The sequence below is a fragment of the Amblyomma mixtum genome, chromosome 2 (assembly GCF_055824585.1).
Source record: "Amblyomma mixtum isolate Tamu chromosome 2, ASM5582458v1, whole genome shotgun sequence".
In the NCBI taxonomy this organism is placed as follows: Eukaryota; Metazoa; Arthropoda; class Arachnida; order Ixodida; family Ixodidae; genus Amblyomma; species Amblyomma mixtum.
In genome coordinates this window covers 204,766,579-204,792,407 of record NC_143013.1, presented here as the reverse complement: position 1 = coordinate 204,792,407, position 25,829 = coordinate 204,766,579, and the positions used below count along the sequence as shown (strand labels likewise).

Here is a 25,829-nt window from a genome sequence, read left to right as displayed (position 1 = left end):
GTGCAAAATGGAGCACAAAAGCAAACCCATCAAGGTCGACATGGATGTGCGAAACGTGTAATGTTCCTCTGTCTAAGAGAGGACAAACAATGTTTTGCCGAATTTCACAGAAAGTGAACGGAGACCCCATTCCAGCATGGTGGTTACCTCAGGTGACCACCTCAGATCATCATTGCTGCCATATGTGAATGTTTTTAGTTTTGCTTATATGTATTTTCTGAACTTCTGTGCCTCAAAGAGTTAATGCAGAAAAAGACTTTAAAAGCTCCCAGATTTCCGCTCTACGTGACTACGAAAAGTAAAAAAAAGTAGTTTTTATGTCGCCAGAGCCCACGTGTAACACATTTTCTGAAAGCTAAATAAATGTTCTATCAAAGGACTGCAATATCTAAAAAAAGATTTTGGACAAAAGAGACTCACCCCACCTTCAAATAAATGGGCCAGTTAGTGAAGACCGGAATAAGCTCGACGATTTCGACCCAAAAGACGTGGATTCGATCCCGGCCGCGGTGGCTGAATTTCGATGGAGGCGAAATTAGAGGCCCGTGTACTGTGCGATGTCAGTGCACGTTAAAGAACCCCAGGTGGGCGAAATTTCCGCAGTACTTAACTAAGGCGTCCCTCGTACCCTGAGCCGCTTTGGGACGTGTAACCCCATAAATCAAACCATCAAACCGATTTCGGTAACATATGGGGCGTCAGACGTGAGTTGAAGTCTGTAGAGTGCGAGTGAGTAATGGGGTGTTCTACCCGGCTGACATACGGCACATCATATGTGGGTCAAATAAGACGGTGCCTTAATGAGAGTTCGTAAACACCGAAACAATGTGATCAGATACGTGCTCCGGGCAACCACAGCCAAGTGTAAGAGAACTTGCGCTCTATATTTGAACACACGAAAAACTTGGCAAGTTGCATGACCCAGAGAAGCAAGAAAATTCGGGAAGCTTTCCGTTTCAGCAAACGACTAAGACCTCGACCGGTTTCCCTGTGCAGCAGCGAGATAAGATTAATTTATCCAGTGTAACCCTAAAGGCCCTCAATCGAGGGTATTACAGAAGCGGGAGCATCGGTACACTAGGTAAGCAAAAAGGGGCAATACATTAATACTTAATAAAGCGAAGAAAATACTCGAAGAAATTACAAAATAACGTGATTGCATCCAATGAAGAAACAAAAAGTGCATTAGAGAAGTAAAGCAACAGCTGCTACAAAACAAAATAACAGATCTGAAAGAATCAAGAGATAGATGCAATGAGTAATGCTATAAACAGATGTTTGTGTTAGGAGGTACTCAAAACTTGTTAAGGTTACCTTCATTTAATTATTCCAGTAGACTATAGTACGAGGTATGGCAATGGGCTCAACAGATTCTGATGTATGATTTAAGTGTTTTGATGAATACATGCGGTACGGTTTTCGCAAGTACCCATCAACTCAGTTAGCTCTTCTTATCCAGAAAGAATATATAATTAAAAATCTGGAGGCTAAGAAATTTGTACTAAGCATATTCATTGATTTCACTGAAGCATTTGACTACATGAATCGCAACCTTCTTAGTGACCAGTTACAATATTATGGTATACACGGCCCACCTTTAGACTTACTGAAGTCTCATGTGAGTAATCGTTCCCAGTACGTAAGCATAAACAATCACCCATCATGTCCGTTGCCAATTAACTGTGGAGTGCCTCAAGGCAGTATATTGGGTCCACTTTTATTTAATATATATCTTAATGACATTCCAGCAATTGATGCACGAGTAGAATTTGTAATATATGGAGACGACACCACCATATTACTCTCATCAGACACGTGCACAGAACTTCTTGTACATGAAGTTAGTAACTGGGCAAGGGCAAATGATCTAGTAATTAATGAAAAAAAAACTAAAGCTATCATTTATCGCGCAAAGTCTCGATCTGTTCCGCAAAACACACCACTCACCATCAATAACTGCACAGTAGAGATAGTACCTAGTTTTAAAATGCTAGGCGTATTATTTACAGAAACCTTGTCTTGGGATGCCCATGTGGACCATATAGCTTCTAAGTTAGGAAACATGGTAGGTATTTTCATCTCCATAGAGACTACCTTCCACAGAAAATAGCATTAAGCCTATACAATTCTCTGTTCATGTCGCACATAAATTATTGCAGTCTTGTATGGGGTATTAACACACTAAGGAACAAGTTAAAACTATCCCGGATCCAAAATAAGGCAATCCGTAGAATAACCCGGTCTGCCTACGATCATCCGATTGCACCCTTGCTCCATAACCTGAATTTGCTAAGCGTTAATGATATACATAGATACCAGCTTTGTAAATGTTTGATTCGTGGCAAACTACAGCACAATAATTATCTTATTAACCTTGCTGAGTTGGAAATCAAAGAGCCATCGGGTTATAATACGTGAAATTCCTTATACTGGCAAGTACAGAATTATGGAACTAATTATGCGACACAATCTCTAAAATATGATACCAACTCTTCTCAAAAATTTTCTTCAAGAAAATATTGACATTCTTAACTTTCACCTAAAACATTTAAAACAATTTTTTTCCTTCATGATATTTCACGACACTATTTTTGTAATGTCCTTTATTAGTTTTATATCTTAAGCAATGTGCAGCTGTACCATATTTTTATGTCCTTATCGCTATTTTCAATGCTCAGCGAATAAGAATCTAACCGTTTTATCCTTTGTTGTCAAATGATGTGCTAGACATTTTTCATGTGCCTTCATTGCTTCACGTCATAATATGCTGTGCTACTCATGCTCCTTCCGTACCCATAATTTCTTGTGTACATTGTCGACTTGGGCATAACACTGCATTTCGTGTTTGTTCCTAACCGAAAATTTGTTTTTCTTTTGCGCAGATACTTGAATCTATTGTACATTTGTAACTATTGTTTTCATTATTCCTTATTACTTGGTTCTGATCGGTGTTCGGTCTGTGTTCCCTGCTGTTTTGCCTTTGAGGGGATAATGCCTTAGTCAAGCTGCGTACGCAGCTTTTTGCCTTATCTCCTCCTATTTGATGGAAAGACTTACTGACTGACTGACTGACTGATTTCCCAAAAGAAGTGGGGCATTGAATGCGCTTAACTTCGAACGGATTATCGCGGTGCCGAAATAATGTCTCTTGTGATCGATAGAAATCGACATGGAGCAAAACGTGATAAAGTGTCCGGGAAGAATGTCCGGCGTGCAAGTTTGCGATGATGTGATAAGTTTCTAAGTTCAGCGCACGCCTTCAGTTAGTATGACGAGAATAGTTCGAAAAGATTTGCCTGACAGCACGGGTTGGCAATGCTTCTAACTCATGCATAATGTATGCCTGATCCGGGTCCTAGGTGGCTGACGCGTACTCGACTTTAGGCGGTATTAATGTATTGTATGCTAGCGGGGCGGCAAAAAAACGAGCACAGCCGGTGCTCGCGGGTGACTGTGTCAGGCAAGCGTGTAAAATGTGGACAAATATCAACATAAAACCACTGAATAGTTTGCGCTCCATCCTGCAGAGATGTTTTTCCTTGGGTTTGTGTTCTTGCAAAACACCTGGTGCATTCAAAAGCGATATTTGAAAAGGGTTGCTACTTTGACTCACTTTACTGAGGTGCAATGAAAAGCGCACGTGTACTGATACTTAGGTATACATTAAAGGAGGCCATGGCGGTCAAAATTATTCCGGCGCCTTCCGCTACGGTGGGCCACAGAGCACGCCACGCTGCTGCACCACACGAAGAGAAGTTAACCTGATACCTAAAAGCTGCGTTAAGCTAATTCATTGACCTAATGAGTAGTTTCAAATCCTCTGAAATGCTCTTTTCGAAAATCGGCGTAACTGGCACATTGTGAAAAGAGAGAGGAGAAACTTTTATTGTGTAAAAGGAGACCGTAGCTGATTGTGGGTAAGGTCCTCAGTCCATGACTTCAGTAGCTTCCGCCGACGCTTTGACAATGGCGACTATTGTGCGGCTTTAAGCGGTTGGGTTTAGCCGTGCATGTCCATGTAATGTATGCGAATGTGGGAATATGGCCACACCGGGGACGTGTATCTGCTTATAACCTTGTGTGAATGTGGTGAAGGTGGCGGAGAATAGGGAAAGTGAGTGTTTGGATGCATCTTAGGTGGTAGGAGTCCGCCGGTGAAGTTGCTTATGTGGCCATGTGAAGCCGAAGGCAGAAGGAGATTGCAGTCTGCTGTAGATATCTAGAAGTAAACGCATATTTAGGAGGGTCAGGGTTCGGGCTAGTGGGTAGTCAACATGACATACAGGTTGCCGGTTTCACGTGGCAAGTTGTATATTGGACAGACAGGCCGGTGCCAGAATGAGCGACTCAGCGAGCACCACAGAAAAGTTAGAGATGAGGGGCCAGACAATTTGGCTCTTCACTGCCGTGGTCACAAGTGCGCGCCAAAGTTCGGGGAGTGTTCAGTGTTAGAAAAAATATAGCGATCAAAAAACGAGGGAGATAATTGAAGCTGCGGTGATGAAAAAGGAGGATTGCAAAATTGTGTCAGTGATCCTTCGGTGTCATTATCAAGAAAAGGCTTAGTTTTCTTAGATTCAAGGCAACGGGCGATAGTGTGAAACGTGCTCACTGATTGGAAGTTTTTATTGTGCTTTTTGTTCACATTCCTTGACGCATCATGACCTTGACAAGATAATCGTTGTTAGTCGTCTATACCTGTACCATACGTGATCTTTATAAGGTTGTCAGCGCCAAATAAAGATCGTTCAGTGGAAGTTTAGCGCTCGTGTTGTGTCTCTTGAATATTGTGCGCTATGGATTCTCATATTTATGGGTGCACTCATCCCAACAAGGACTGCCGCGCCCACCTTGAGGTTGGGTAGGTGTATGGACTTGAGCATGTTGATGCAGAAGGCGATGCCCAGTACGTCCTGAAGGGCCCAGCCGACGATGTCGTTCTGGCGCGTCAGGAACCAGGCCAGCGCCACGCCAAAGGAGAACACCACCAGCGCCGCCTGGCGCCACTCGATGGGCGTCTGGCAGCCAATCGCCAGCGCCTTGGGGATCCTGAGGTTTGTTCCCCATGCAAATATGGTATGTTTAAAACCTGTACATAGCATTATCATCCGCACTCTCCGGCTCACTCCAAATGAAACGTTGCATATAGGCCACACATATGTAATGAGACAAACACGCAGTCCGCACGATAAGAAATATATACTGAATTCCATACGCTTTCTATGTGTCAACCGAATGGCTTTCATATCCTTTTTGTGCGGTTTCTACATTGTTTCTAAGTGATATGTGTGACACCGCACTAAGATCTATGGATTCCTAATTTTCCACATGTATTGTGTGTATAGTCCATGTATAGAGTGCATATTATGAGATTTTATAAAATAGTCATTGCAGTGGAAAGCCGGTGCCGTCTAGTGACCGCGGTGTGAAACCCGGGGAAGAAATTAAGGAAATGAAAAACGTTCTAACCGGGCGAGCGGCATTCGAACCCACGGGGGCGCGGGCAGATCGGTTCCGCTAGCCGGTGCTTGAAACCACTACGCCATCGCCACTTTTTTCTGCCCTTAATGCCGGACTTTCACTAAGCAAGACAAAACACCAATAGGGCTCTTGCACGGAAAGAAGAACTTATGACGGCAACACAATTAACCTGCAAGGCTGGCTTCTGATATTAAAATCCTTTCAGCGCCAGCAAAGGCTCTACCCCTGAGAGTGAGTTAAGAACATGACCACCAAGTTTTTGTACATCTACAGACCAGTACATTTTCCTGAAAACACATTTTTTCACGCCGTGCATCCGGGTCGCAGTAATAACGAGCCATTCGGGAACGCCAAATACTGTGCAGGACTGTAAGCATTGTTAATTCAGAAAGTACATTGTCCTGCTTACCTATGGATAGGTTTCGGATCCGATATGTGTTGAACGGAAATTGTTTCTCGATTGTTGTTCTCAAAACATCCAAAAAATAAAGCCCTTCCAGGCAATGCAAAAAACTATCGTCTGTGGTTGCTTGCAAATAGCCAGTGTGACCCCATGGTAGAATTAAGTTTTCAGAGAGAAAGGGCTCATCGCTGCAGCCTAACATCCCGCGTGTTAGACAGACTACGAGTCTCTCGCGCTGTGCTTGTAATGTCATCTTCATCAACTACCCTTGTTTACACTTGAACTGCCAGTCTGTTTTGTTTTCGTTTGGAAGTCGTCGTCTTCACCATCTTACGTCCGTGCGCGTGAAAGCGCCATCAAACGTGCAGGAAGCAAACCACACAATACGGCCTGAGGGTAGAAGCAGTGAAATTCAGTTAAAAGACCCAGTGTTGTCGCAATGTCATCTGGTAACAGTAGTTAAGAGGCCTTCAATTTTTTTCGTTGCAGCCGAAGCCGTTACAGCTGTGGTTTCACCCTTTAGCCCTGCACTGTACCGTCGCAACAACAGCGTCAGCCGCAAGACTTAATTACTGAATGAAATTATTTAATTGACCTAAACTATTGGAATTTAACTTATGCGAATTTACTCAAATTCAATTTCCACCTGCCAACCGAGGCAGGTGGCGGCCGCCTGCCACTGTTGGCAGATGGTGAAAGTGAGAGAGGAAAGTCTCCCGCTCCACACTTAGGGGTGAGGAAAGAGAGGGAAGTGTGAGAGATGAGAGAGAGAGGGTGGAAGGCGACGGATAACCAGATGACATTCCGCTGATTCACATCAACATGGGTACGCTTTGTCTTACGATTGACCGTGTAGAATCGATAGCCAAATGCAGGGCTGTACTACATGTACAAAACCGAAGCTAGAACTACTACTTTTGGGGATTAATGCGCTCAGCCGGTAGGCTTAGCTCTGCAAACTTTTTTTCATTTGTTTTATGCGGGCGATACTGAGAACGTAAGCAATTGTTGTAATCATTCCATCGAACGGTTCCTTGAGGGCACATGTCTAGGCGTCTCGTTAAAGCGAGGTACTGGCTACGTTGAGGTTTATCACCACCGTCAACTGCATTAACAGGCCACGTGCGTTATCGGACAAAGGCCTCACGATAGCTCGCCAATCAGCCCGATCGTGGGGCTTACTGAGAGGCGCGGTAGAAGAACTACTCTTGAAATTTCTTGGGGGACCTCATTTTTATTCCTGTTACGAGGCATTGGCGAAGCAGTTGCTGAGATGCTGCACCTAAGGATGAACCTGTCTGCACGCCCACTGCCACCTTTACGAATGAGTGTCTCTTAGCACGTCAAGAATTAAACGCTAACGCTGATTGTGCATGGCTTATCATGAGAAGCAGACACGAACACCGAAATAAAAACTCCGGTGACAGCGAATATATCTTAAGCGACTTCATCTGAGTAAATTAGAGACAAGTTGACGCAAAATTTATAGGCGTACTTGCTAGTCCCAATGTTTATCCGGTTGACGAGCGGCTCCAAGCAGGCCATCAGCGCGGCACCCGACGCTAGGCCAAACATGATGATGATCAGGTAAGCTGGATATGGCGAAAAGAGGTGATTAGCATAATGCGTTTATAGTCCATACGACAAGGGTGCAAACGAAGGGGTGATGCAGTGGGAAAGGAACTCTCAAATCTTTCAAATACCATACGCATGAAATGTGCGATGGCATGGGGAAGCGGTTAGGCATTGCTCCTGGGAAACTGTTCATTGAGGCTGTTTTGTGCCCCGGCAGAATGCTGCAGAAACATTGCCTTACTTAAAATTCTAGCTTTAAGGAATTCAGAACGATGTTTGTCAAACGTACAGTCATGGACAAAAGTTTGCGGGATGCGGATTGGCGGAAAAAAAAAATTATTGCGGAGAGGTCAAGCATAGCAGATCACTCAAATGCATAGGAACGTGAGGAGACAAGCGTGCTCCATGTGCTGCAAAAATGCAATCTGCCTGTCTACTGAGGCTGTGCAGAAATACATTTTTCCCTCAAATACGCATCCCGTAAAGTTTTTGTCCATGACTGTGCCTATAGCTTTTCTTCTGTAGCATAATCAACGTTGGTTGGCGCCACAAAAGAGTCAGGTCAAGGAGCATTTCAGCACCCACAAAATTTAGCACCTTTCCGGCCTACCCAATTTCGGAGCCGGTAGTTAGTTAGTTTATGGGGTTTACCGTCCCAAGGCGGCTAAGGCTATGAGAGACGCCGTAGTGGAGGGCTCCGGAAATTTCGGAGCCCTCCACTACGGCGAGCCGGTAGAGCAGAAGCCATTTGTTCTGAAGGCGCAATGCAAAGTTACTTGAAACACATGTGGCGCATTGCTCGACGCATATTCCTCAATTCTAAAATGGCGCGCGTCAGGTATACTACATCCTGACGTTGTGAGACCTTGAGGAGTAAGTATGTTGGCGTGCAATTAGGAGAATTTAAAGAGCAGCGGCAACGGTGACGTCGCTTCCTCACCCAGGTATCGGTAGAAGTAGTACAGTACGAGCAGCATGACGCTCATGTGGATGACGAACATGACGACGAGCTTGGGCGACAGCGGCACCGTGAACTCGTCGTCCATCTCGGCCATGCTCTCCGTGAAGTCCCGCTCAGCCGCAGGGGGAGGCAGAGAGGCTTGCGATACGCTGCAGCGGGAGGGAGAGCGGAAAGGAAGAAGGAGGCACATTGCTGGAAGGAGTCTGTGGGGCTATAAAAGCTATGCAACTTTCGAACAGCAAGACATTCAACATGAGAACAAACTGTAGCCTTTGTATGGAAAGCAGAGAAAACACACATAAATATCCATGACTTTTGCTCAAACATCTTCGCGCAACAAGCACTGGAAGAATTTTTTCGTTTACTATGTCTGGAAGTTGGTAGGCATTGTTTCCCAGATCGTGGGAAGCACCCTTCGATTGCATCTGTCTAGTAGGGAAAGTTTATTATATTGTAGGTTATTATAGTATACGCATTCTATTATAATATACGTATATTATACGTTCTTCATCGCACCATTCTGGAAGTATCCCATCATGTTTACGCAAAACTTTTAGGTAATTCTCCCCAGCAAGTGTTAAAAGCGCTTTGTTTGTCAAGCCGGATACAAAGAAATAAATGCGATTGAAAATGTTTGGGGATGATCAGGTATCTGACGCGATAATTCTAAAGCTGTTCGATGTACCCTCGATGACTACGCTGAAGCTTTTAGACTAAGTCGTGGCTTCACACGCGGGACAGAGTTCTTCTTTAGACTTAATGTGGGCGGGTGATAGCTGGAGCTTATATAGGGGGGGGGGGTGCTGTGGGGAGGTGGGTCGAGGGTAGCTGGTTTGGTTTGGTTTATGGGGTTTAACGTCCCAAAGCGACTAAGGCTATGAGAGACGCCGTAGTGGAGCGCTCCGGAAATTTCGACCACCTGGGGTTCTTTAACGTGCACTGACATCGCACAGTACACGGGCCTCTAGAATTTCTCCTCCAAAGAAATTCCAGCCGCCGCTGGTACGGGCTTCAAAACAGCAGCTGGTTTTCTCACTACATCTCGGAATTCAACTTCGCCGTCACTTTTTCGTCCCACTGTTGCTTCTGTTTGGTGGAATCTTTGCGGAGGATCAGCAGGTGTATTGAAGGCAGCTGTTAGTGGGTGAGTGGCCCTCTAGCTAGGAGGGTGCGGTGGAGAAGTAGGTGTCAGGCGGGCCTTGTGGAGTGGGGAATCTAGCCTAAGTATGCTTCATCACCGACTCCTGCCAGTGTCTTTGAGAAAATGGGAAGGGTGGTGGGGTGGTTCAGTAAAATTTCTTAAGGGTAAGCAGTGTGAAAGACGTAGACGGAGAGCAGAGGAAACACGGGACAAACGCTTGTCCTGTGTTCCCTCTGCTTTCCGTCTACGTATTTCGCGCTGTTTACCCTTAAATGTTTCACCAAATCACCGTTTGCCCCTAGGGTTCAGTAAAAGCTGACATCACTAAACAGCGCAGCGGTGTGTTGCGTACTGCAAGAACTAAGGTCGCCCGGATAAGCCATGATTTTGTACACATTAATGAATAAAATACTAATTTTTAGGCAAAATTTCATCAAGTACGAAGTGTCATAGGACTAGAAACAGTGCTGTACTACTAATATGTACACTTAAATGCGAAAGCGTTAAGGCTGTCACTCTGCAGAAAATCCGGCGTCGCCGTTGGCGTCGTCGGCATTGTGAGCGAAAAATCCTCGGTGAAGCAACCAGGTGAGCGACCTAGGTCACGTGACCCTGTGGCATCATCGAAACCTGGCCACCGAAGTCTTAGCAAACTGGCGACAGTGGCAGGTCATAGTTAAATTAATGACTGATCGCTCGGAAAGGGCGACGGGAAGAGCAGCCTCACCGGAGACGGCACTTGCCATTCCAGGGCAGTGGCGCATAGCTTAACAACTGCACCACTGCGCCAGGAGTGGTATGAGTTCTCGCAGGGATCTATGAATGTAAAGTAGAGAATGATCAATTCCGCATGCATTCGGCTATCGCGTCATACCCTTAAGGCGGAGCTTGATTGTCCCCCCAAATTTCTTTCAGCATCAACATCCACTGGACAGGTGTAATGTCGAGGGGGGGGGGGGGGCAAGCAAAAGCCTAAAAAGGCTTGACAGAAGCATGCACCGTGTTTGCAGGTGGCAGAGCGACGCAGAGCCGACATGCTAATACGTGCATGCAAGTTGCACAAAACAAGCAACAAATAAAAAAAGCAGGTGGCAGTAAAAGCAAAACTAAGTGCAAGTACATTAACATCTAGACAAGAATTACAATGAAAGTGAAATATGTGCCCAAAAACACACCTCCATAAGTAAGTAGATACTGATGCCATTTGTTTGAATTTCTGCCCACATTTATTACTGCTGACATAAGCTTCGGACAATTATTGCAGTTCATGGTGATAAACAAGCGAACTGGATGGAACGCATAAGAGAAGGAAGGCACCGCACGCACTGTCCACAATTTGCTTTGCTACAATTACTACAGCCACGAAACGGAATCGTCGTATGCAGCTGCACTCTGGGTAACAGCTGCAGGAACTGCTTCATTCGGTTTGCTTAAGTGGCCATTTAAGAGAAGCAGCTGTTGGCCTCCATCGATAAACTACCTCGTTCGATTGACAAAGGTGCTGCGCTTTCACTGAAGACGCAACTTCATAAGCTAGGCGAAACCAAGAAATGGAATATAGGTTTCTGGCTTCCACCGGCTCTTTTCAGAAGAAAACTGCGATGACGTCAATGCATTTATTTGGTCGTCGGTCTTTGAGGCTATTGTACACCGTCATTCATTTCCTAACGGTGATCACGAAGTCCGTTTCGCTACTGACGTCAGGGCTTTAAATCTAGTGGCAGGAAATGTTACAATTTTAAAATGTAATTTTTTCCAACAATAATTTTTCTTTTGCTACTGAACGAACATCGGTATAGCCAAAAAGAAAGCCATTATTCTTACAAAAATTACTGAACACACTTTGGAAATTCTAAAGTGTGTTTGGCGAAAGCCTTGCGGTCAACCCACTGCATATACGATGTTGTACATGGCGCCCCAGTGGAATGGCCACAGTGTTCGCCGATACCCCTTTGAATTACCCAAAGGTGCTTCTAGTAAATGACGGACTCTCTGGGGCGCTTCGGAGCCATGGGTCTCACTCACTCGACTGCAACGAGACGTCTGGCGAAGGAGCGGCGGTGCAGCTGCACCGCCGACGCTCGCGCGATCGTTCTACCGCTACTGTGTGACGTCACGGTTACTTTGCACAGCCGCGCCCCCACCACGCGCCGGTTGCTAAGGAGGGGAGGAGGTTGCGCTGCTTCGCGGAGGTGAGGCCACAGTAGGCACGTTTCCAGCGCACGGACGGACGCGACCGTGAGCATGAGCCATTAAAGGCTTTCGCCTTAAAACAAGGTCTGGTTATCCGGATACCGATCGATGTCCGCCGTTATACACCGTATGCCACGAATTAATCTCGAGATAGCGTTCTTCGTCTATTATGATGAGAGCAGCGACCAAAATGGCTGCAATTTGTTCTCAATTTTTGAACCAGGAGCTATTAGAAAACTCACACGTTCGCGTCTGCGTCCGCAGCTTTCTGGTTGCTTTTGCTCGCACGTCGAGTTTTCTTCTTGGGCTTAGTGACCTTCGGCTCGTACCTGAAATAAAACGAAGTAGAAATATGAAATCAAAAAATAGCGTCAGTTGAAACAAATTACCGGCGAGACACACATCAGTGACCCTGTAAACTTTAGCTCTTCCGGTTTCTGCTGACCTAACCGGACTACGCAAGTTCCAGACTCCAGGAGAACACAGTCTGCCGAAAAATAATATATGAGTCAGTGCGAGAAATACCCGGAGGAGAAGGTCGACGCGCTCACCTCCCTGATTTGTTTGCTTACAACTTAGTTCCCATTAGCACAAAGTACTACACTTTGAAGTATGAACGATATTCCTTCTTTTAGATTAATGCATATCGGCGTGGTGAGATACTGAGCGCTGCTTCGGTTCTAAGGCAACGCGTGTAGCACCGATAAGTAATAATTAGTCTTCATTTGATTAGTCACTCTTTAAATTTAGTCATCGATGCCTTTCGCTTTTAGAAGAACGGTGATGAAGCGTTCCGTATTCTTGGTTTGTAGCGGAGCTTACTCCTTATTGGGATGGTAAGTAAGGATGGAATAGGTGAATGGCATTAATCTTTGATGCGGTTGGGCTTCGTGGTTGGTCGCGCTTCGCACAAGTTAAGTGATAGAGCTGAAAAATAGCAGAAACATCACCTACAGCGCTTGGATATCAGTAATGCGTCCCGAAATTTACAATATTGCGAATAGGGGGCAGTACGACACATCGAGAAACATAGCAGGCTTCCTGTTCCGCCTGTAGGTTACATAGATGAGCGTCTGTGAAATTTGGAGGCCTACTGAGGAAAACGTGTTCTTAAAAGCTCTGGATTGAAGAACAAGATTGAAGCGCTGTTGTGAGAGGTCGGTCTTTAAAATGTTTTCGGGCTAGCGCGCGCACACACACACGCACGCACGCACGCACACACACACACACACACACACACACACACACACACACACACACACACACACACACACACACACACACACACACACACACACACACACACACACACACACGCACACGCACACGCACACACACACACACACACACACACACACACACACACACACACACACACACAGCTGCTTGAAATGATGAATATTCTGCCCGATAAATTGGTAAATTGGTTTTTGAGGAAAGGAAATGGCGCAGTATCTGTCTCAAATATCTCGGCGGACACCTGAACCGCGCCGTAAGGAAAGGGAGGAAGGTGGAAGTGAAAGAAGAAAGAGGTGCCGTAGTGGAGGTCTCCGGAATAATTTAGGCCACCTGGGGATCTTTAACGTGCACTGACATCCCACAGCACACGGGCGCCTCTTGCGTTTCGCCTCCATCGAAACGCGGCCGCCGCGGTCGGGTTCGAACCCGGGTACTCCGGCTCGGTAGACGAGCGCCTTACCACTGAGCCACCGCGGCGGGTAACTTCTACCCGACCAGACGAGACGAGTCTACCTCACCAGACCTAATCTTATTACAAGAAACAAACTGTACCCCAACCGTAAGAGGCTACTCATGCCAGGAAAAAGGGAAAACAGCAACACTCATTAGCGACAAAATAACAGCAATAAATCATGGGGAAATAGCGGACACACACCTAGAATACGTGATAACTGAAATAATTCCCAAAAGGAAAAGGAAAGCAAAAAGCACCTTTGTTATAAACATATATAGCCCACCTAAAAACAGGGGAGACTTCATCAAGCTTTCCGCGGAGGCAAAGAAACTTGCAGGGCAGAACACCCTAGTTATAGCAGGAGACTTCAACGCGAAAAGCCCGCAATGGGGCAGCAAAAAAGAGGACACAAAAGGGCGGAGCATATGTACAGCAGAAGAAAACACAGGCTGCGAGCTACTTACGGATGAGAGCCAACCCACAAGGCAAGGCAACAGCGTAAGCGTAGACACGTGTCCCGACCTAACCTTTGTCAGAGGAGCTAAACAAGCAGAGTGGGAAAACACACAGGAGAACCTAGGCAGCGACCACTATATAATCAGAGTGGCCATTGGAGCCGAAAGCATCACAAGGAAAATAGGCAAGGGGACGCCTTCCGCACCCGCTGCAAAAGCATCAAAGGCGACATCACGTCTTTAGAAGAATGGAGCCAACAACTTAAACAAATAAGAGATACATATACCAAAGAAGTTGACCGCACAGAACAGGCACCGGAGGTAGACAAACGACTCCTTGGCCTATGGGAGGTAAGGAAAAGCCTAAAGAAACGCTGGAAGAAACAGAAGCTTAACAGGAAACTAAAAAAGAAGATAGCAGAAATCCCCAAGCGAGCGGAAGAATACGCAACAAAACTGGCTAGACAGGGATGGCAACAATTCAGCACAACACTGAATGGCACCCTAGGCACGGCCAGAACGTGGCAAATACTAAGGAAGCTCATGGACACATCGAAGAACAAAGCTGAAAGTAACAAATCGATACGAAGACTGATCCACCAATACGAAGGGACGGAGGAGCAGCTAATCCAAGCAGTAAAAGAGAAATGCTACGGAAAAGAACAGGTGAAAGCCTACCAGGGAGAATACCAAGGGAAAGAAAACCGGGACATGGACAAATCGATAACAAGAGAAGAAGTTATTCAAGCCATAAGGGCAACGACAAAGAACACGGCAGCGGGGGCGGACAAGATCCAGAACTCGTTGATAAGAAATCTCAGCGATGAAGCGGTAGAACAGCTCACAAAATACTTCAACAAACTCTGGGAAGAGGGAATGGTTCCGAAAGAGTGGAAACACGCGGAAGTCATTATGATACCCAAACCAGGCAAAAAACTGCAGATAGAGAATCTCAGACCTATCTCGCTAACATCGTGTATGGGCAAGCTTTTCGAAAGAATCATCACTAAAAGAATACAGACACCTAGAAGACGGAGGATGGTACCCCGACACCATGTTCGGCTTCAGGGAACATCTATCGACCCGAGACGTGCTGCTTCAGCTCATAGAAGAAGTACTAGAAAAAATGCCAAGCAAAGGGGAAAACGTAGTCATGGCCGTGGACATCAAAGGGGCCTTCGACAACGTATCCCACGCAGCAATCATGGAAGGCATCAACGCCGCCAACTGCGGAAAGAAAACACACGACTACGTGAGAAGCTTCCTCGCAAGCAGAACTGCAACGGTGGGTTTGGGAGACCTACGAAGCGAGATCATTCAAACACCATGCAGGGGAACTCCACAAGGCTCAGTGATATCACCAGTGCTCTTCAACATATCAATGATCATCCTAGCCAAAGAGCTCAGCCAGATACAAGGGATCAGACACGCAATGTATGCGGACGACATCACCATATGGACCAGCGAAGGCTCGTTAGGAAGCAAAGAAGAAAGTCTACAAGCGGCAGCCACCTGCATTGAAGGATACATGAAGAAGAGGGAACTAAGGTGTTCCACCGAAAAGTCCGAACTTCTCAGAGTAGGAAGGCACCCTACAGAGGCTAACCTCGAGGTGAAACTAGAAGGGCAGAACATACCGGAAAAAAGAATGATAAGAATACTCGGTATGTGGCTGCAAGGTAGCAGGAAATGCAGCCACACACTCAGCCTGCTACGCAAAGCGGTGGAGTAAGTAGGCCGAATGATAAATAGAGTAGCCAGCAAAAGGCATGGCATGAAGGAAGAAGACACAATCAGACTGGTGAACAGCCTGATAGTCAGTCGAATAACATACTCACTACCATACCACGTAACCATCAAAGCTGAAAGAGAGCAAGCAGAAGTTATCCTTCGCAACGCGTACAAGATAGCCTTACATCTACCAAGGAACACGTCCAACGAGAAGCTAACGCAACTAGGGCTTAACAACACTTTTGAAGAGCTGAGTGAATGCCAAATAAAGGCACAACTTCGAAGACTCAGCGACACAAGAACCGGACGAGCACTTCTGACTAGGTTGGGTCGGGAGACTGAGAACCATCAGAACAACAGGGCAAATATACAAGACGCACTAAGAAGAAACACAAGCGTACAACCCATCCCCCGCAACATGGACCCAAACCACCATGCCAGCAGGAGGAGAGCCAGGGAAGAACACTGAAAAAACAATAGGGCACAGGGACAGCACGGTATACACCGACGCCTCCCCGTACTATGGTGAACGAGGAAATAAAATGGTGGCGGTAGTCGTCAACAACCAGGGAGAACACATAACGAGCCTCACGGCCAGGGCATCAAATGTAGCAGAGGCGGAGGAGATAGCGATAGCCCTAGCAATGAGGGAGGGGGATAGAAAGGGGAGACCCCTGAATATCCTAACAGACTGACAAGAAGCGTGTCGAAACTACACAAAAGGAAGGGTAGGCAAAACGACACTCAGGGTCCTCAGCGAGAGGACACCCTCGGGGAGGAGAGAGAAACATAACATAATTTGGATACCAGGCCACGCGGGGGTCTGGGGCAACGAAAGGGCGGACGAACTAGCTCGAGGGCTTACTATCCGAGCTGGGGGGTCACAAGCCCCGGAGGAGCTCTGGACTAGCCTAGGGGCTGGGTACTCTGAAACACTAAGTTTATACAGGGGGCTAAGATACAAATACCCCCTACCACACAAAGAGCTAAACAAGGAAGAAGCCGCAAAATGGCGGAAGCTACAGACAGGCTCCTTCCCCAACTTATATATACTAAGCAAGATGTTCTCGACACAATACCGCGCCACATGCCCTTGGTGCGAAGCGAGGCCAACACTATACCACATAACATGGGAATGCGATAGAAACATATCGTTCCACAAACACGACATACCAAGTGCGGAGCAATGGGAGAGCCGGCTCACCAGCTGCGAGCTAGAGGCCCAACGGGCACTCATAGCACACGCAAGCGAGGTGGCCAGACTCAGTGGAGCCCTGGACTAGGGGACCACCCAAGGCTAAGGAGGCAACCTCAAGACTTGAAGACGACCTCCACCGCAGGCTAAATCTTAGAAATCAATAAAGTTTCTACTCACTCACTCACTCGTCGAACGTTAGGTTTCACCAGTGCCACAGAGGCAGTCAAAGTGGTGCGGAAAACGCTTTCGCCTATACGCACTTTAGACAGACAAAGTGCCCCTTCAATTTTTTTTTGCACAGGGAGTTCTTAGGGAATCTGTCTGTCTCTCGACCAATGAGCTGATGCGCAGTACCACGGTGGGCAGGTGGCAGTTGCTTTGAATTTATTTGAATCAATTTCACTACCACCTACCATGGTGCGCATGTGTCACTGACCAGTGGGCACTCTCAAGAAGGCGGCAAACGGGGCCTCGAAAGTAAAAGGGAAGTGATGCCCTTTCTTTTGGTCTCGAGAAAAAGCGACTCTGGGAAGTTTGGGCAGTCTGGGGGTTATTTTACTGTCCTTTTTAATGGTATTTTGTTAAAGACTACTCTGTCTAGAAAATACGGTTTAAACTTTGTGAGCGAAAAATCACGATCATGACTCTGGCAGGGGGTGCTCTCTCAACCTAGGATGCGGGTGGGCCACCTAAGTCACGTGAGCTGTGACCTTGCAGCGTCATGCCAACCTACCCACCAGATAGTGAGAGAACTGCCCAGCGTGGCATGTGCCAGTTAAATTGATGATTGATCACTCGGAAAGAGCAACCTGGGTCGCACATGTCCCACCGGTGACAGCACCTGCCATCGCAGGGCAGTGGCGCATCGCTTAACCGCTGCACCACTGCGCCAAGGGTGGAATGAGGACTCCCAGGGACCTATGACTAAAGTAGACTGACTTTCTGCATATATGTGAATTACGATATCGCGTCATACGCTTAAGGCGGAGCTTAAGTGGTCCTCCCAATCTTTTTCACAGTTTTTTTTTCCTGAGAAACGCGGTGGGCACTCACTGGGAGCGCTGGACGATCCCGGACCAGTACGAGCCCCCGACGACCGTGCCCATGGCGATGGCCCAGATGACAACGAAGCTCCAGTCGAAGGACGTCGGCGTCGAGAAGAGCTTCCCCATCAGGCTCTGGTTGTTCCGGTCGTCGTATCGCTGCGCAGGGCAGGGCGGCGCGAAAGACGTTAAGAGGCACCACTTTCGCTAGAGATAGTCGGAGCCCATTTGCGGTCAGCCGCTACCGAAACGCGTTGGTGAAATGCGGTTTGGGAATGTGATCCCGCCAAACTGAAATCTTTGGGACAAAGATTCCGTTCGAGGTTGAGTCGTCGAGGTAGCGTGTATAACCCTAATGGATAGTTTCTCTGGCAGCTGTCTATAAATCCGATGTTAATTCAGTCGGTGTTCACTTTCGTTGATATGGATTTAAAACTGTGAAGTAGTTCGTAAGGATTTCATTAAGAGGGTGCGCAGCCATGACGGCTGCAAAGAGTGTACGTGTAAGCGTGGACCTCTTTTCAACGCGACAGCGGTAAGGGTCTTGTGTCACAGAAAAGCCGGCTTCGTCGCCGGCATCGGTGTCGTCGGCCGTTCTCAAAAAATGAACGAAAAATCTCCAGAGAAGGAACCTAGGTGGCAGATGGTCCACCTAGGTCATGTGACCTCGTGCCGTAATGACGACCTGTCCACCGGATTATGAGTGAACTGCTCATCGGGGCATGTGACAGTTAAATAATGTTTAGTCGCTAGAGGTTGCTCAGTGAGAGTTGTTCGTGTGGTCAATTCCACATCATAAAATACGCCTTGTGGAAAATACTGGTTTGCTCAAAAGAGGCTCCCTTCGCTGAGTGGCAGAGAAACGAGAAATCGACGGTGTTCGCAATGTATTCGGGTATCAGAAGGCAGCAACCAATTCCGTAAACAGGGTGCTCGAGCAGCACAACTACTTATGACAGTAGAACGCTAACAACGCCAAGGTACAGGAAACTGAATATTCTGCCATTTTTTCGAACATGCTATTTCAAACTTATGAAAAGAAAGGCAGTTTTCGGTGAATTCGCTTGTTTTGAGACCAATACACAGTCACACAAACGGTACCTGCGTCAAGCCGTGCACCACTTGAACGGTGAAGTAATCGGTGTGCTGGGAACGATTTTGAAATGCCTGGAATTATCATTTCCACAATTTACCTCCCCTATATTGTTTTATTTACCATTCTCGACAGGCTCAGTGGAGTATCGTCCTAAAATCCCTCCGCACTTGACGTCTAAAATTAATGCTGAAACTAGCGCTGAAAAGTACGGTCTCCAAAACAAAAATTTTTGTTTGGATTGTACCGACACACAGACGACTTTTCCACTACCCGGAGCTTGGCTGGAAACAAAGCCGACGCATACGAAATAGGTCTGTGCATGACCCAGTGTGGCCATTGGCCAAGAGCTGCAACGATACGCCTTATGTGCCGTAACTGGTGTCACGCGCCACCCGCTTGAGTCTGAATCGTCCTTTATAACAGCGTCGCATGAGTGCACGCGTATTTAAGCAGAGTATACCAGGTGATGTGTACTGCAATGACAAAGACGGAGGGGATGACATAGGTCGCGATAATCATCCTCATCTACGTTATTTTGTTCGTTCGTCCTACCCGCTCTGACGTTAAGGTCATTGCCCCATCGTCATGCATCGTGTGCCCCTTACAGGCGTTAATGGAGCGGGATGAGTGGAGGAATTTAGTGTATTTGAAACAGGGTACGCTACGAGTGTTTGGCGCTGGAGCTAGCAAGGGCGATGTCGGCAACTGGGACTTCCTGCGGCTGTAAACTAAGGTAAGAGGGTTAATATAAGTCGCCGAACGCATTGTTATAGCTCTAGAAAAGCACCGCAAAGCTGTCCGTAGTGCCAGAGCTATGGAGCGATTCGGTTAACGTTAGCTTCTTGTGGTGCCGGTCGTCTCGCTGAAAGCAGCAGTTTCTAGTTGAAGGCCAGGGCTCGTGAGCAAAAATTAAGCTACACATTTGTCTTCTCAATACCTAGCTGTAGCGATGATGAGACGAAGATTATCGACGGCCTCAGCTCAAGAGTGAGGGCATTCGTCTATGGACGTTTCGTAGCAAGATAGTTTTAGGTTGTAACATTAGAACATCAGTGCTCATTACTGCTTGAGTGCATTAGTGCTCAATGCTGCGCCCCGGCGCCTCCCTCAGCGGCGCAGTGATACTCTCAAGTGTCATATTCGCTTCCACGGTGTGGTTCGACGAGCTTCTGCAAGGATGTAACTTATTGTCATTGCCTCCGTTAAAGATGAGGTAGCATGGTGGGGCGCCGGAGAGGGAATGAAGGAGGTCAGAGACGAGGATGCGGGAAAAGACAAGGAGAGAAGACTTTATACAGCAAAATTTACATATTTACAAGTGAGCTCGGTAACGAGACGCTCACTACTGGAACGCTGCATGGGGACAGCACAGGTTGAGACCATCAGATGAAAAAGCCCCTCGGCCGTACCGCTACCGAGGTTTTAAAGAGTTCCCTTTCCCTAGGTTCCCTAGATGGGGGCCGGGCCTGCCGAGGAAGGAAGTTCTCAGTGGCACCAATCACAAACACACACACACTCATGAGGGATCACACCACCGTCACGCGCTGGGAGAGGGGGAACGATGCCATCCACGTAGCGCAGACGCCGGAATGTCCACGAGCGGCGTTCCCGCGCAGTTCATGCGTTCGAACGTGCGTTTGCACGCGCTGTAGGGGAGACGCTCGCTCAACCGGGCAGACGGACGCGGCTTCCCTGGCAATCCAGGCGCTCACCCAACGCGCGTCTCGGGGTTAGTCGGCGTTCCGCTGCAGCCATGCCGTTTTCTTCCCCACGACGAAGGCGAAACGTAACACCTCCGATATTTCTAGAAGCTGAACGGCACCAAAAGATAACAAACTGATGGCCGCAATGTGCTAGCGAGGCTTTATGGGGGTTTAACGCCCCAAAGCGACTGAGGCTATTAAGGGCGCAGTAGTGAAGGGCTCCGGAAATTTCAACCACCTGGGGTTCTTTAACATGCACTGACATCGCTCAGTACACAGGGCTCTAGTATTTCGCCTCCATCGAAATTCGATTGCCGTGACCGGGATCGAATCCGCGTATTTCGGGTCAGCAGCCGAGCGCCATAACCACTGAGCCACCGCGACGGTGGAATACTGAAGAGGAGCTTGAGGGGACTCCCTGGAATGAAGCAGCTCATCAATGCGATATTTCAGGCAAGTGCAAAAGAAAGGCACAGTGCCATTAAGGCCGCCTAGTGACTTTCACCAACGGGCCGTATGGTAGGCTATACAAGCGTGCCTGCAAACGGAATCTTAAGCGCCATTCCAAATAACCCGCGCGTTATGACCTCGGGGAGCATATCGGTCTTCTGGACTTAACAAGGGGCTGTGAAGAGACATCGCCGATGCGTCGTTGTCACAGGAATGCTGCCGCTTGCTGCCACGCTGGAAGATCTAGGGACACGCAAAATGCTAAACGTGAGATTCTAGCGAGGCTCTGTAATCATATGAGGCAAAGCATCACGCTAGCTCAAAATGCCAGCAAGGCAATTGCAACACAGCTTACTGCCGTCCATGTTCTAGCAGTGGTGCAAACACTGCTTGAGTGAATGATAAAGCGTTGGAAACAAACTTTTTAATTGCGTCTTTCGCTGTGATCACATGAATCACTCGAAGGGGCTCAACGGAATGGTGTCTGTTGGAAGTTTCGCTCCCTCTTAGCCTTTTAGCGTCGACTTATTCCGCCTCCTCACATTTCCCTATCACAACTTCCCTTCGCTTCTGAGCTCACTCCTCCTCATCTCTCTCGTGCGAATCTGTCCAGGTTTCAGAACAATTGAAGTACTGACTTTTAAGTACGAGTGCATTATACGACATATCGCCTGTGAAATAAGTGGGCCTTTTTCTTCGGGAGTTGACGAGGGAAAGTTTGATACTAAGCACCGACTGTTCCGCAAGCACTTACCGCAATCCTCTGCGCGGTAGTGTTGAGGACGAAGCCGGCAATAATGTCCAGTTTCTTAATGTCAGTCTTCATTTCTTCAGCCTGCAAGAAAAATACACGTTGGGCACACCTGTTTTTACAAAACCTTTACTATTGACCACATGGAATTGCTGAATGAATGACATTAGTTCGCCATGGGGTAGGTATTATCATTGTATACAGATTGTTTCACCTAAGACTTAACGGAATTTTTTAAATCAGGAATTCTGAGTCAAAAGTGCGTTTCTTTTTTGGCGGCGTTTCCCAACAAATTTTGGCTATTTAGACCAGTTACGTGCACTGGAAGGGTTGCTTTGCCTGTAGGCTTCTCTAAAGCGCATACACTTTTGCGCGATGTAGTCAAAACAGCTTTCAGAAGGCCCAACTTTGATCTCCACTCATCGCACGTAATACAAAATCAGTATGGAAACTCTGTGACCATTTAGTGATATGCATAGAAATTTTTTTTTTTTTGCTATCGGTCACGACAAAGAAAAAAACTAGCGCCATATATCAGCACATCAGAAGGGCGAGAGCTGGCTGTAAGCCATGGCCTCCGAGGTCAGTCTTCAAGACAGAATCTACTAAACCTATATGAGCGCTGCCACTTCAGCCAATCTTGAAGGGCTTGTGCATTGTACGAAGGTCACTTATGAATGCCGCCACATGAATGGTCCGCGTCTAGGCGCTGAACCCTCCATCGAGCGCACACCAATCGCGGAGGCACACTGTGCAGCATCGGATTTGGTCCTGCTCTTGAAACAGCCGTAAAAGAAAACTTCCGCATATTTTGTTTCGTCTCCGGGCCAGTTGTTAGAAAGCATGCACATATTCGATTCGCTTCCAATAATTTTTAACATGCATATACGATTCATTCAGCGAATTGAATTGTAAGGTATACGATTCCCTTTCAGGAATTTTGAATATTCCGACATGCCTACATTTTTTTGCATTCCTTGTTTTCGGCACCCTATAAGGGTGACGTAAAGAACCATTACAGGGACCGGCGACTGGCCAAAACATGTCGTTAGGTTATGGGGGAGGTGCAGAGATCTTGTCTCATATTGTGCAAAGCTAGCATTGCAATACTGAAGGAATGATCGGTTGCAATTTGAACTTGGCGCTAAAGATACATAATACAAGCCGATGCAACATCCTGCGGTCGAACTCTGCCTTTATCCGTTTATCTCACCAGGTCATCACATATCTTTCAATATATCTGTATGTTGCTAAGTGCACAGTGTTTTCTCTTTCTGAAGAGTAGGCCAGATTTTGTCATCATTGCTTACGCTCTCTCGAGGGCCCCTTCGACGAAATATAACGCTCCTTACGCATAGCCGATGGTGTGCTTTGAGGTTTTGCTACTGGATGCCGCCACAGTGTTCTGAATTTCTGGATCGAAGCGCTATGGTTTACCGAAACTGTTGTCGACGAGGCGTACTTGACTGCGCCCTAACAGCTTTAGGTGCGAAAACTCAAAAAAAAAGACGCTGAAATTGTGTCAGTTTCAAGTTCATTACTTTTGCCGACGTACAATCCCTATCACGCTGGCTGATCGTTGTTACCAGCATCAGGACAAACAAGAAAGAACGCTTCTACGATTGAAAAAAATTCTGTGTATAAAATTCTTACAAAGCGTTTCTGAAAAACATTACTGCAATCTCACACCTTCGAAACTAAGTTTTCTACTGCGCTCCCAAAAATTTAGGCCTCAGAACTCAGTTGTCGGTCCCTTTATTAACAACTTCCAACGTGGATGATTTTCACGAGCACTAAGTATGCTCTCCACAGATGACAGCGTCAGTCTAATACTAGAGCTTACTGCGCGCATCGGGTTGACGCTGATGAGGACGCCTGTGGCCTTGGCGCTCTTGGCCTGCTGGATCACCTCGTCGTTGGAGGTGTTGTCGCAGCGCTCCAGCATCACCAGCTTGCCCTCGAAAGAGCGCCTCTCGTAGTCGCAATCCGTGTCGTTCAGCACGTTCAAGAATGGCCGGTATTCCTGCGTGGAGAAATATTTTGGAGACAAGGGTCGTACGGCATCTAGCGGAACCTCCTTGCTCGAGAGGTGCACTTACCCGCTAAGTGGACTATGACCTGATTTGAAGATAATCGCTTTAGGCTTAATCTACATTCACTGAAGTGCCCTAACGATGTTTACATTTGCGAGAAGGCGGAACGGGAAACATAGTCTCTATCTTAGTTATCATTTTGGTCCTGGACGGTCGTGCTTCGGGTACTGGAAGCTAGGGTGTTTCGATGGACATCGGTTTCCCTACGGAATTGTGAAGAAAAATCTTTTGCTAGGGAATAAGGACTTTCGTTGACTTGTCTTGAGACACTTCTTTATCGATAGCCATTAGATAAGATTGATTATTCCTGTGATTTTCATGTTTGCAGCGCCTAGGAAGTACCTGAGTGACATGTGCTAGAGGTCGCTTAGAGGGTGGTTCCCCGCGTAGCCACCGATCTTCGTTCGGACGGATGAGTGCTAAGAGGAACTCATTCGGGAACAATAATTTCGTCGAAGGATGGCGCTCATAAAAGGGCGCGTGCATACTCACGGAGTCCTCCTCCTTCTTGGGCACGTCCTTGACGGCGGGCACGTAGGCGGTGCAGAAGAACACGGGGCTCGCGTTCTCTGCCTTGAGAAGGAGAACTGCGGTCTCCGGGCGGTTACTGGCTCCAACAGGCTGCGCGCGAAAATCGGTTTTTAACACTGCTGTTATGCTCAGGTACGGAAGGTAGACGCTCCAATGACGCGGCCTATACGGGACGGCCTATTGGCCAAAGTTAAAGAAGGTTCTTAAGAAGCACTCAGGCGTCTCTACTTTTCAAATGGGACAAGGTATAGTGCCAAACTGTCGCCAAAAAAGGGGGGCGAGCAACTCTGTATATGAGAAAACTGAGTGGTGTCTTCGTTGCCTTAATTCTCCGCAAGAGACTTGCCCTGCCCCGATGGTCTTGGGAGACAAATAGCGAAGTGAGATAACCTACAGTGCTAAGGATAGTATGTGAGAGGTACAGTGTAGGATCGCAGCACCGCTGGGGTTCCAGATGATGTGCGAGCACTGATCATATGGTACAGTGCAACCATTTCCCTCCACCCCCTAAGCACACGCAAGGCATAGACGGTCACGTAAGAGAAAAGAATCGTCCCCTGGTGGGCAAAGGAGATACCACCATGAGGAAATATTACTACAGCACAGACCTGAATCACGCACCCAAACAAGGCTTGGAATCGTCAGCCATCAGATGAACACACGCATTCTCGGTTGCGGACATCTTGAACTAAGGGAGTAACTGTTCGCTGGCATCCGCCCAAGCGCAGCCACCTTACGCCGGCACACCCGCAAACAGCAAACTACAGCGTTAACTGAGCTAAATCACGTCGAGGGAGCTGTCTCCGAATAGAGATAAGATAGAGACCGTGATGCTGGGAACCGAGAATGGGACATATCGAGGAATGTGACCTAATCAACGCAGCTACTCCTTATCAAGGCGAGGCGCGAAACGCGCTGTAGTGCACACTTGGCGTTACTTACCGTCATGATGAATGAGGCGAGAACAGAAACGGTGAGCAGAAAGTCGGGCGCCATTTCTCCTTGGTCAGGGGTCGTCAAAAGAGCAGCCACAGCAGGAGGAAGGGAACCTCTTATTCGCTAATGCAGGCTCGTGTGCACGAAGCGCGAGGAGCGAGGCGCTAATACCACGAAAAACAACGTCGTTTTCATCTATTTTCTGAAGCGTCTATGATTCGTCAAAAGTGCGAGAAAGGGAAACCTTCCTTAAGCGTCTCAAGTCCCGGCTGCGTCAACGAGTAGGCGGGTTTATGAGGTTCAAGTCGACTCACACTAAAGCCGTAAGGCAAGAATGCTTTGAAGGAGTCCGAAATGCAGACCAGTTTCTTTGCGGTTTTGTTTTGCCGGACCTA

At 47.3% G+C, this 25,829-nt stretch overlaps 1 protein-coding gene across 1 annotated transcript in view; it reads right to left on the bottom strand.

Moving 5' to 3' along the window:
* Positions 1 to 25,509, bottom strand: part of LOC149362307 (signal peptide peptidase-like 2B) — a 48,308-nt gene extending 22,799 nt beyond the window's left edge. Inside the window, exons 1-9 of the mRNA XM_089569692.1 lie at positions 25,441 to 25,509; positions 24,460 to 24,588; positions 23,718 to 23,897; positions 21,878 to 21,958; positions 17,885 to 18,033; positions 11,997 to 12,083; positions 8,400 to 8,569; positions 7,380 to 7,476; positions 4,851 to 5,049 (exon numbers count right to left, since the gene is read on the bottom strand). Coding sequence (XP_089425818.1) covers positions 4,851 to 5,049; positions 7,380 to 7,476; positions 8,400 to 8,569; positions 11,997 to 12,083; positions 17,885 to 18,033; positions 21,878 to 21,958; positions 23,718 to 23,897; positions 24,460 to 24,588; positions 25,441 to 25,494 — 1,146 coding nt within the window. The 5' untranslated portion in view covers positions 25,495 to 25,509. The remainder of the gene's footprint in view (positions 1 to 4,850; positions 5,050 to 7,379; positions 7,477 to 8,399; positions 8,570 to 11,996; positions 12,084 to 17,884; positions 18,034 to 21,877; positions 21,959 to 23,717; positions 23,898 to 24,459; positions 24,589 to 25,440) is intronic.
* Positions 25,510 to 25,829: the final 320 nt, after the last annotated feature.